Source organism: Phyllopteryx taeniolatus, chromosome 1, assembly GCF_024500385.1.
Source record: "Phyllopteryx taeniolatus isolate TA_2022b chromosome 1, UOR_Ptae_1.2, whole genome shotgun sequence".
Taxonomy (NCBI): domain Eukaryota; kingdom Metazoa; phylum Chordata; class Actinopteri; order Syngnathiformes; family Syngnathidae; genus Phyllopteryx; species Phyllopteryx taeniolatus.
Genome location: NC_084502.1, coordinates 40,163,881 through 40,176,140, shown reverse-complemented (window position 1 = coordinate 40,176,140; position 12,260 = coordinate 40,163,881). Strand labels below are relative to the sequence as shown.

At 41.3% G+C, this 12,260-nt stretch overlaps 1 protein-coding gene across 3 annotated transcripts in view; it reads right to left on the bottom strand.

Moving 5' to 3' along the window:
- The window catches only part of LOC133487892 (RNA-binding protein 38-like), a 30,520-nt gene extending 26,720 nt beyond the window's left edge, over nucleotides 1-3,800 (bottom strand). The window contains exon 1 of one of the 3 annotated variants that reach the window (XM_061795149.1): nucleotides 3,256-3,800. In XM_061795149.1, the coding sequence (XP_061651133.1) occupies nucleotides 3,256-3,480 (225 nt within the window). In that variant the 5' untranslated portion in view covers nucleotides 3,481-3,800. The remainder of the gene's footprint in view (nucleotides 1-3,255) is intronic. The other 2 variants (XM_061795142.1, XM_061795154.1) reach the window with 2 other exon arrangements.
- Between the last annotated feature and the right edge of the window lie 8,460 nt (nucleotides 3,801-12,260).

Below are 12,260 nucleotides of genomic sequence, written 5' to 3'. Positions count from 1 at the left end.
CAAAAATACATGGAGGTACAAAGATGTGCATTAAGATGCTTCCAGCTGAGCTTCAGCGGCATGTTAAGTTAGCGTAGGCTGCTACAGTATGTGGGAGGGTTTTTTTCTGGATTGGGATGAGCAACTGGACTCTACCTTGAGGGAGTGTGTTTGAAGAGTGGGCAGATAGCGTGGGAAGGGGAGCTTTGAGTGTTTTGAGCTCAAGGTCAAGACACACAAGAGCAAATAGATGCTCAACATGAAATCTTTCTGCAAACGGAGGATGGTTCAAGATCTGCTGGTGTTCACAAAGCTGCTGGGGGACATCGGATGAAATGAGCAAGCTGTGGCTTGGTAGAACTCTCGCTCACACGCATACAGCATCCTGGCAATGGTGGAAGTCAAAAGGAAACTAAAGCTAAATTTCCACCAAAGAGCATTTATTGTCCCCATTGCAACGACCTGGTCACAGCTGACTTTGGGCCAAAGGATGACTACAGCCTTGGCTGGTCACTAGTCAATCACAGACAAATAAATAACAATACATCATAAGAAACATTTGTTCAATCTGTGTCATATTTTCTGATACATTTGCTGTGGATTTTTGTGAAACTTTTAATGGCTACAAACAGGGAAAAAAAATTTCAGGTTTGTGTTTCCAGCTACATGAACAATATGACATCCTAACAGGGCTAAACTGTGATACCTGACTATGAATGCAACAAAGCAGACTAGTGGCAGCTTGCTAACATCATCTGTCACCAAGAAAATCTTTATTTTATAGGTTTTGTTTCAAATTGTGTGCTGTGCATTTTCCGCCCATCAGCAGGCCTTTTCGGTACACCTGCACCACAACAGACAAACATAATTCAAAGGAGACAAATTGTACTTTTTTTCACAATTTGAAACAGTTCCCAGTGTCTTAATAATGTTTCTGTGGTGTGTTTTTGACAAAATACCGCAAGGAACAATTCTTTCAATTATTTTTACACTATATTTGTCATGATCTGTGTTTTTGTTGTTTAGATTATATTTAGTTTTGTTTCATGTTATGCTTGTTTTCCTTTCTGTCATTGTTAATGTCTTGTCTTGCTTATTTGTTTCCACCCGTCTTCATCAGCCCTGTTCCTTGTGACTACATATTAGCTCTCTCCAGCCACATGTGTCTTGTCCAAGTGTGCCTTGCTGTCCTGTCAGTTTACTTGTATTTAGTTCCCTGCTTTCTGGTAGTCTCTGTCTGTTCATAGTTTTTGTGGTTGCTTTCATCATAACTCATGTCTCCTGTAGTACTGAGTGTTTTATTTCTTTGTTACTTTGATTCTTGATTTTTTTTTGGTTGGGGACTTTCAACTTTGCCATTAACCTTGTTTGCCTTTGTTTTTTAAAATAAATCCTTTTGCTTGAGATAACGCCTGCTTCCCTGCATTTGGGTCCACCTGTTAACAACTCCACCACACAAACCTGCATCCGTGAAAGTATTTTCTTGCCAAGGGGAAACCTGCTTGTTTTCGGGGCAGATCTGTCTCATGCAATGCGTTGGCCCTCATCCCGACTGCTAGGCCAATGGTGAAACTAGCTTTTGTGAGATTGAAAATCAGTAGCAAGATTTTGCTGGCATGTTTCTGCTGGCCTTTGGCCGTCTCTTCTGCCTTGCTCAGCGGCGACAGTTCACGGCAGCCAGCTGCTTGCTTCTACTAGCGGTCGTGGTTAAATGCAAATGTACAGTCGATGCCCACTAGTCGCGGGGATTGGGAATGGGCTGAACTGTGACTAGCGAAAATCCGTGGATAATTGACGCTCATTATGATTGCATCGGAAATTTGTTTATTTTAATGCTTTTAACTCAAGAAAATTATTGAATAAGCTTGGATAAACCACAGCTAAGTGGTTTTGGGGTTGGTTCCCACCCAAAAAAAAAAAAAAAAAAAAAAGGAAACAAATAATCAAAAATCCACCAATAGGTGAATTTGCGGGTGCTGAACAGCGAGTATGTGGGGGTCTACTGTATTGAACTTCAAAGTTAAATACAACCGAACTGTATTTTGGGCAGTGATTCTTTCACGTACCAGTAGACGTAGCCCTCATCACTGTACCGTACTAATGGAAGCAGAGCCCAGTGTGGAAAACAAGTGAACGTCCTGGAATATGAAAGCACTTTTGTGGCGCATGGACACAAAAGCAAACAAACACTTCCTCCGTCCCCGCCCCACCAACACCTTTCTTCAGCAATCAAATTAGTGTCATTAATAAGAAGCCAACCCTGTTATCTTAAAGCAAGCGCATGTAAATATTCCATTGCGTTGTCACCGATGGATGCAGCATTTCATGACCAAGCCACTGAAATACACTTGTCAATTAATGAAGCGGTGTGACAAACTCGGTGTGCAGGAGGTTATTGTTAATTATCACCACTTTTTCATAACAGTGCGGTTGAAGTCCAGATTGCTAAACATTTCCTTGGCTGTTTAATTTCACACTAGACCTAACTGCAATTGTACTTTACGTCATTTACTTGTATGTCAAATCAATTTGCCTCCTTAAAATTAATTTAAATGCCATTGATCGTTCCAGCCACACCCAAGCACTGTATATCTTAAAAATATAATTAAGCAATAAGAGTGTAAAAAATATGGAATGTGTAGTAATAGTGTAGTATTTGAGTGTTGAATGTGGGTCTTTAAGGGGTCTGGCCTCGTAAATAGCGTCAGGCGGTGGAGTCAGGCTGGCCCATTAGTTTGCGTTTGTGTAGGCGTTTGGCCGTAACTTGTGGCCTACAGCAGCTCCTCGCGAGTGTTCTCATGTTGTATTTGACTGTCCCATTCAAATAAGCAGCTGAAAGTGCATCGGCGACTGTGGCTCTCCTTGCCTACATGCTAGGGCATTACAGGATCTAAGTTGCTCCATTTTTTTCCCCTCACTAAACTTGAACAATTTAGGCTTGCAACATTATAGATCCCCTTTGATGTGTTTTGCTTTAATGTGTTTAAGCCAAATGCTCCTGAGGTGATATACACTGAAATTCGAACCATACCAAATTGGGGTGATGGGTCGAGGGGTTTATATTTCAAAAAGAGGTTGCTAAAGCTCAGTGCAGCAAGCGTCAGAGGATTTTGGGTAAGTGGGCCAATAATTAATGACACACGTACTCCAAATAACCTGATAGTCTACACGCCTGATTGCATAGTTTGCAGTCGAAAAAAAAAAAAAGATTCAAGGCGCCAAATATGAGTCAGTCCAAAAGACTCAATCGTAAAGCAAAAGATGCGATGTACTCACAAAGCCGTATCCTCTGGACTTGCCCGTGTGTTTGTCGGTGATCACCACCGCTTCGACGACGTCCCCGAAAGTCTCGAAATATTTCAGAAGTGAGGCGTCGTCGGAGTGATAGGGCAACCCGCCCACAAAAATCTTCGTGTGAGTCGTGTCTTTCTCCACAGCACCGGGCTCCACGCTTTCGACAGGAACCCCGAGCAGGTGCCCCAAGAACGGCGGCGAACTCATTTGTGGGGAAGAAACGGTTCGACAAAAAGGGAAGCAGGAAAGACAAAAGAAACAGAACAACAACGAGAGGTTACAGTAACGGAGGCATGATTAAAACACACACCGCTTTGGGATGACAAGTGCAAAGTCTTTTAGTGTCCTGTGAAAGAAAAACGTTGAGAGGGAAGGCGGGTCCGTGTGCACGTGCAGCCCAATGGACATCCCGTGCGTCTCTTTCATCTTTGCCCGCCCCGTCCGACGTCTGGTAAGAGCAATTAGTCCACCAGCAGAGGTAGACAGAGGACGGATATGTGAAAAAGTATTGGCTCCCTTCTCTTCCCATTTGTGCATAGTTTCCCCACTTTCATCTTAAGGATAATCAAACAAATGTGAATAGACACATATAAACCCAAGTGAACCTAAAATGCTGTTTTTAAATGGTGATTTCATTTATGAAGAAGAAGAAGAAACAAAAAAAAAAACTATTCAAAGTTACCAGCATGAAAATGTAATTGCCCCCGTGTGAAATCATTCATTGATTGTGGCTAATCACCATTTTTGGTTAATTTTCACTGATAACACCTAAGCCTGATTACCTCCAGACCTTTTCCTGGGAGAATATCATGTGGACTGACGAGATGAAACTTGAGCTTTTTGGAAGGTGTTTGTCGCATTACATCTGGTGTGGATGTACCACAGCATTTCAGAAAAAGAACATCAGACCAACAGTCAAATATGGTGGTGGCAGTGCGATGGTCTTGGCGTGGCGTTGCTCTTTCAGAACCTGGACAACTTGCTGTGATTGATGCAACCATGAATTTTGCTCTTTAACAGAAGATCCTGAAGGAGAATGTTCAGCCTTCTGTTTGTGACCTCAAGCTGAAGCGCACTTGGGTTCTGCAACAGGATAACAATCCCAAACACACCGGCAAGTCAACTTCTGAATGGCTTAAAAAAACAAAATGAAGGTTTTGGAGTGGCCTAGTCAAAGTCCAGACTTGAATCCAATTGAAATGCAAATGCTCGAAAACCCTAAATTTTTGCTGAATTCAAACAATTCTGCAAGGAAGAGTGGGGCAAAATATCGCCACAGAAATGTGAAAGACTCCTTGCCCGTTATAGAAAATGCTTGATTTCAGATTTATTGATTATTTTTCTCGATTTGTATTAGGTGTAGGGGCCATTACCTTTTCCACACAAGGCCAAGTAACTGAAATGTTTCCTTAATGAATGAAATCACCATTAAAAAACAGCATTTGAAGTTCACTTGGGTTATAGTTTTCTGGTACTAACATTGGTTTGATGGTCTTAAACATTAAAGTGGGGAAACTATGCAAAAATAAGAATTCGAGAAGGGGGGCCAGAGAGAGAGAGAGGGCGAGAGGAAATATACAGTATTGGCCTACTTGTGTGGGAAAAAAAGACAAAGTGATTCTATTCCTTGACTTGGGAAAAATATAAAAAAGTAGTGTACTGTCTTTAACTGAGTGTGAGCAATTAAGGGCGGGGTCTAGTGATTGGATATTGTGACTTCAGCAAAGATGAAAGACCAAAGAGACAGTTCAGCTTGAACATTGGCTCAAGTTAGTGAGTCTGTGTGCGGAGTGCCTGGAGAGCTGCGAGTTGTAGCCGAGAGCCAAGAGTAAGAAAGTCCGTTCTCTTACCGCTCGAGGTAATAAAGTGACTGCAGTGCATCAGCGACTGTGTTATCCTTGACCACACATGAGTGCATTACAGTACAAAAGTAAAAATGGCTCAATGAAAACAAAACAAATCTCCACACAAAATAGTTTCAGTCATCAGTTTCCTCTTTTATGAACTCCCCTTTTATGCAATCAAAACAACGTGTTTGCATAGCTCTGCAAATGTGTACTGAATGACAAAAAATGCGAAAATAGCTAAGGATGACAACTGAAAAAAAACCATATGCATGTTTTTTCAGATTAGGCGGCAGTTTTGAACAGCAGAAGATGGTGGTTTTTAGGCTGGCACAAGACACAAAACACTCCCCAGGAATCAACATCAAACAAATCTGTTGCTTCATCGTCATTAATGCTCCCTGCGGTCCCTGGTTCACGCCCCACCATGGCGTTAATGTCTGTTGTTTTTTTTTTGTCCACCTTATAATTTCCCAAGATCTCAAGCAGTTTCTCCTTTACGTTGCGTCATCAAGTTTAAAAAGTACCAAGCCTATTTTGACAAAGTGAGGAGGAGAAAGTACAGACACCAGTTTTCAAATGTAGCCAGTAAAAGTAAAGGCTTCAGAAAAATACTCAAGTAGAGATATCTGAAAAGTCTAGGATAGTTACAAAGTGTTTGGACTTTGTTATTTCCCACCACTGGGCTGCACAGTGAAGAACTAGTGAACATGGCTGCCTCACCGTTCTATGGTTTGGTGTTGGAATCTCAGCTCAGGTCTTCCTGTAGGGAGTTCGCATCATCTCTCCGGGTACTACGACTTCACACATGGAGCCATTGGATATGTGCACGTGTGCTTGATGCTGCACCGTATGTTGTACTTTATCACATTTATGAAACCAGAAAAAGATAGCTTAATAGTTGGAAGAAGTGGGTTGCTATAGAATCAGGACGTGGAAGCGATAACGTATTTTAAAAGATGCTTGCTTATTTGAATGGCCGGTCAGAGGCACAAACGTACGTACAGCCCGTGCATATTTTGGCCACATGCTTCACTTTTTTATCCACAGGTACATTATAACTATAGTTAAGTATTGTTGCAAAACACAATAATGTTTACTTTCTCTTGTACATTATTTGAATGGTTTAGGAGGAACCCAGAAATGTATGTCTCCACATTAACAGGTACTGTAACACCGCAGTGGTTAGAGATTATGAGCCACACATACAAAACAACTGCTCGGGCAGTTGACATATAAAGAGAATCGTCCCGATACCGGCCTTTATTTCAAGGTATCGGGTACTTGTGAAGGCTGCCGATACCAGCCACCGATCTTCTTTTCCTTTCGGCTTGTCCCTTTAGGGGTCGCCACAGCACGTCATCCTTTTCCATGTAAGCCTATCTCCTGCATCCTCCTCTCGAACACCAAATGCCTTCATGTCTTCCCTCACGACATCCATCAACCTTCTCTTTGGTCTTCCTCTAGCTCTCTTGCCTGGTAGCTCCTTCCTCATCATCCTTTTACCAATATACTGACTCTCTCTCCTCGGGACGTGTCCAAACCATAGAAGTCTGCTCTCTCTAACTTTGTCTCCAAAACATCGAACCTTGGCTGTCCCTCTGATGAGCTCATTTCTAATTTTATCCAACCTGGTCACTCCGAGAGCGAACCTCAACATCTTCATTTCCGCCACCTCCAGGTCTGCTTCCTGTTCTCTCTTCAGTGCCACTGTCTCTAATCCATACATCATGGCTGGCCTCACCCCTGTTTTATAAACTTTGCCCTTCATCCTTCTGTCACATAACACACCTAATACCTTCCTCCACCCGTTCCAACCTGCTTGGACCCGTTTCTTCACTTCATGACCACACTCACCATTGCTCTGGACTGTTGACCCCAAGTATTTAAAGTCCTCCACCCTTGCTATCTCTTCTCTCTATAGCCTCACTCTTCCCCCACCATCCCTCTCATTCATGCACATATATTCTGTCTTACTTCGGCAAATCTTCATTCCTCTGCTTTCCAGTGCATGCCTCCATCTTTCTAACTGTCCCATCACCACTGCAAACAGGAAGGGGCTCAGGGCTGATCCCTAATGCAGTCCCACCTCCACCTTAAATTTGTCTGTCACACCTACAGCGCACCTCACCACTGTTCTGCTGGCCTCGTACATGTCCTGTATTATTCTAACGTACTTCTCTGCCACTCCAGACTTCTGCATGCAGTACTAAAGTTCCTCTCTGGGTACTCTGTCATAGGCTTTCTCTAGATCTACAAAGACACAATGTAGCTCCTTCTGACCTTCTCTGTACTTTTCCATCAACATCCTCAAGGCAAAAATTGCATCTGTGGTACTCTTTCTAGGCATGAAACCATACTGTTGCTCGCAAATACTCACTTCTATCCTGAGTCTAGCCTCCACTACTCTTTCCCATAACTTCATTGTGTGGCTCATCAACTTTATTCCTCTATAGTTCCCACAGCTCTGCACATCACCCTTGTTCTTAAAAATGGGCACCAGCACACTTTTCCTCCATTTCTCAGGCATCTTCTCATCCGCTAGAATTCTATTGAACAAGCTGGTCAAAAACTCCACAGCCACCTCTCCTAGATGCTTCCATACTGCCACAGGAATGTCGCCAGGACCAACTGCCTTTCCATTTTTCATTCTCTTTAATGCCTTTCTAACTTCCCCCTTACTAATCATTGCCACTTCCTGGTCCACCACACTTGCCTCTTTTACTCTCCTTTCTCTCAAAGTATTCTTTCCATCTATCTAGCACACTACTGGCACCAGTCAACATATTTCCATCTCTGTCCTTAATCACCCTAACCTGCTGCACATCCTTCCCATCTCTAGTCCTCTGTCTGGCCAACCTGTATAGATCCTTGTCCACCGATACTTAAGGCAAAAATATCCGACACCGAGTAAGTCTTGCTCGCCACTAGATGACGCTACACTGTGGCGGTTTGACACATAGGTGAATCATCAAGTGCGTCAGAAAGAAAGGTCTTTGTTCACAATTATCTGTCATTTTGTTAATTGAATTTCTTTGTCTTTTTTTTTTTTTTGAAGTACTCAAGAGTGAATACCCGTACTGGTATCGGTCTGGAAAAAAAAAAAAAGATAAACATCCCAAGTAAAGACAAAATCAAAAAGCATGAATAAATAAAGTGTTGAGGTGTACTTAATACACCTCAACACTTTAAATAACATTAGATTTCTGTATTGGAACCTCAGCTTACAAGCAACAGCCAGCCCGAGAGGAGGTGCTGATGATTTTTGCCGACACAATGTCTGTTCTCACGATCCCTAGACACCAACATTCATTTCCTGATGTCAGACAGCTCGTCGAAAGGTCGAAAATGTATATTAAAAAAAAATAAGTAACTGCCTTATTAGCTACTGTTGTATTGTTTCACATTTGTTTTTCAACTACTAATGATAATCTTGTCTCAATTTACTTACAAATTGACTTATTGTAGAGTGAATCTGAGCCCGTTTGATTGAACACAGCTGATATATTTTTGCAGGAAGCCAGGACTTATTCTGAATTATTCTTATTTTGAATGGCAACAGGTGGATACACAGGTTAATTGAACATTCTGCCATCTAACAGAAGAGCATTTAATTGTTCTGCCTTTCACTTTACGTTGCTGGCATAGCCAGATGAGCAAAGACGTAACTGTAATTCATAAATAATTTTTGTACAAAGTCAAATTGGATCATTTACACTAAGACGCCTCTGCACCCTGGTTAGGAATCACTGACCTAAGCTACCCAAGTCATCTTGGGGCACATTGTCAAAAGGAATAGGGCTCTCTCTGAGAAATTGCAAAGGTGTTGCAACCTGTAAAATATTGCCTTAAGTGCTGGTATTTAAAATGTTAATATTGCGTAAGAAGAAATAATCACTATTTTAAAAACACTTATTGGGTAATTATCACTTTGATTGCATTTAGCAATACAAAATACAAGTAATGTTACGAGTCAAAAAGACAGCAGAGACAGTTTAAATATAAATTTGTATTTACAACAATATTAACATCAGGAACAGGGTAAGAAAAAAAAAATTTACATCCTGTAATAACAGCATGTATCCCATAAGGGGTTTGTCTTTTCTCTCACGCTCGAAGATTAATTTCTTCAATTTAAATCAAAACCATTGTTTGTATATTCTTAATTCAGACTGGGAGGAAAATAATTTTTTACATTTTTTTCGATTAAAAAAAATTCCAATCTCTTGTAAAGTAACTGCACCACAATTCTGGCCAGAAGAAAACAGAAGTCCCAAAAGAAGGGATAGAAGTACCAGAACCAGATTCATCTTTACCATTTGTCTTACGGGAGGGGATATAATAATATATGCAATCATATTCAACATCATAGGCGCAACAGTAAAAGCTCACCAGTACGATCTAGTTCAGGAAGTGTCTCTAAGCAATGCAAACAAAAACTCTTTGGATTGAGCATGTCTTCATGGGTAGATTCCTAAAACAGAAGCTTCACAGGAAACACATTTAAAAACAAAACAAAGGCGAAAAAAAATTCACATCAAAAGACTAACACGAGATTTAACTGACTTGCTTTGAAGGGGTTTTACAATAAACCAAAACAGCTGACATGTTTGGAGGCTAAAAGGCCTATCTCACTGGCGGAGAAGTCGCCGAGACCAGTCTCCGGACCCGGGAGACCAAGATTGCGCTCTCACCAGAAAGCTGTCTGGGAGACATCTCCAGACAACGTGACAACCAATTCACCCAGAGGTCACTGATGTAGGCCTATATACAGTATACGTATATATTCTTTAAATATACATTGTATATTATGTGTTTTTGTTTGTGTGTGTGTGCTCCGCCATCTGAGCGCGGAACACGGGCACCGGGAACATGAGGAAAACGCTTGAACGTCCACAAAATCCAAAATACAGGGCGATGGTTCTGATATTTTCAGAAGTTGAAGTGGGCGTAGGTAGAGATGTCCATATCCACTTTGTTGACGATTGTTTACAGTTTTGTGACTTTAAGCTAAGTAAAGGTTTTTCTCTATATTGAGCAATAAGAGGAGTCGCAAAATGTTCTCCAATGAAATCGAACATGTTTGATTTTACTGCAACTCCTTGGCGACCCGGTTAGTCTCTTGGATGCTCCAGGAGACGTCTCCTCTACCAGTGGAGACTCAAGTTGCCATCAGGTCACAAATCAGTCTAAGGCCAGTGAAATAGGAAGTGGCTATGTTAGATATAGTGGACCAAATGGGCTCTTTGCACATACCTGTAACTCCCACTTTGCCGAAATTTGGCTCCGTCTCATCCTGTTTTGAAAAATTGCATTCCTCTATATGCCATGTTAACAGGACTCGCTCAAAGTAACCATCACAGATCTACATCCTCCTCCAAAGCACTGAGCAGCAATTTAGAGAAGGGATTTAAGGAGTATGCCCCTCCTTACATCTATGGAAATTAAGTTATAGGTGAACATTCTTCCTGATGTAGTGGTTATGTTAGATATAGGTTATCTATATGCTAATAAACAATCCCGGTTAGTGATGTAATGTGCGCGTGGTACTGTATTAAATGTTAGTACAATTCCAGTCACTCAACCAGAAAATGTCTAACATTGTGTTCTACGTGTATTTAAGTTCTTGTTTTTAAAGTCTGTGTTCAGCATAATGTCAAATAAAGAGACATTGTACAAGCTATCTTCCTATCCATAAAGACAAATAGAAAAACACTCACAATGTAAATTTAGGGCGGCTTAATGTTATGAGTAGCTTTTCCCTATCTTACTATACATACCATGAATGTCGTCATCTGATCTGGCGTATCCAAATGCAGAGTTAATTTTAGGTTTGTGGCTCTCTTTCTTTAACAAGTCTATTTCTCTTTTTGATTTGATGTTTTGATGCATTGCGGTGAACACGAAAGCAGGTTCTGGGAGAGAGCAGTTATTGTAATCATGAGTGAGTTCAACATCACTGGGAAATCTGTGGTTGCTTAAAACACTATTGAATTTGGATGACGATGTGCACATTGGAAAACAATGCTCATGGTATTGTTTGGGTTGCTTTTGGAATGAAGGGGGAAATGTTTTTTTTTTTAAGACTAATACTGGGCTGTTTACTAGAGATTATATTACATGACTGCTGTAGTTTGGCAAACCGGAAGAGAGTAGACCGTATTATCTGCAACAGACATGGCATCATGGCGCTATGCGCAAAGAGCCCATTGGCAACATCCAAATTACAGCGTAAAGCCCATGTATGAGTCACAAAGAATAATGGGTTTCATTTTGAAGAAAATACCCCCACACACTGATGAGGCACCTAGGCCTAAAATAACTCATTCTGAATATATTTGACATACAGCCCTCCAAATACAGTGGGGCAAAAAAGTATTTTGTCAGCCACCAATTGTGCAAGTTCTCCCACTTAAAAAGATGAGAGAGGCCTGTTATTTTCATGATAGGTATAACTCACCTGAGAGACAAAATGAGAGAGAGAGAAAAAAAATAATCCAGAAAATCACATTGTTTGATTTTTAAAGAATCTATTAGCAAATTATGGTGGAAAATAAGTATTTGGTCAATAACAAAAGTTAATCTCAATACTTTGTTATACATTTTGTTGGCAATGACAGAGGTCAAACGTTTTCTGTAAGTCTTCCCAAGGTTTTCACACACTGTTGCTGGTATTTTAGCCCATTCCTCTATGCAGATGATCTCTAGAGCAGTGATGTTTTGTGGCTGTCGCTGGACAACACAGACTTTCAACTCCCTCCAAAGATTTTCTATGGGGTTGAGATCTGGAGACTGGCTAGGCCACTCCAGGACCTTGAAATGCTTCTTCTGAAGCCATTCCCTCATTGCCTGGGCTGTGTGTTTGGAATCATTGTCATGCTGAAAGACCCAGCCACGTTTCACGTTCAATGCCCTTGCTGATAGGAGTAGTCCTGGTCCCTTTGCAGAAAAGCAGCCCCAAAGCATGATGTTTCCACCCCCATGCTTCACAGTAGGTATGGTGTTCTTTGGATGCAACTCCGCATTCTTTCTCCTCCAAACACGACAAGTTGAGTTTTTACCAAAAAGTTCTATTTTGGTTTCATCTAACCATATGACATTCTCCCAACCCTCTTCCGGATCATCCAAACGCTCTCTAGCAAA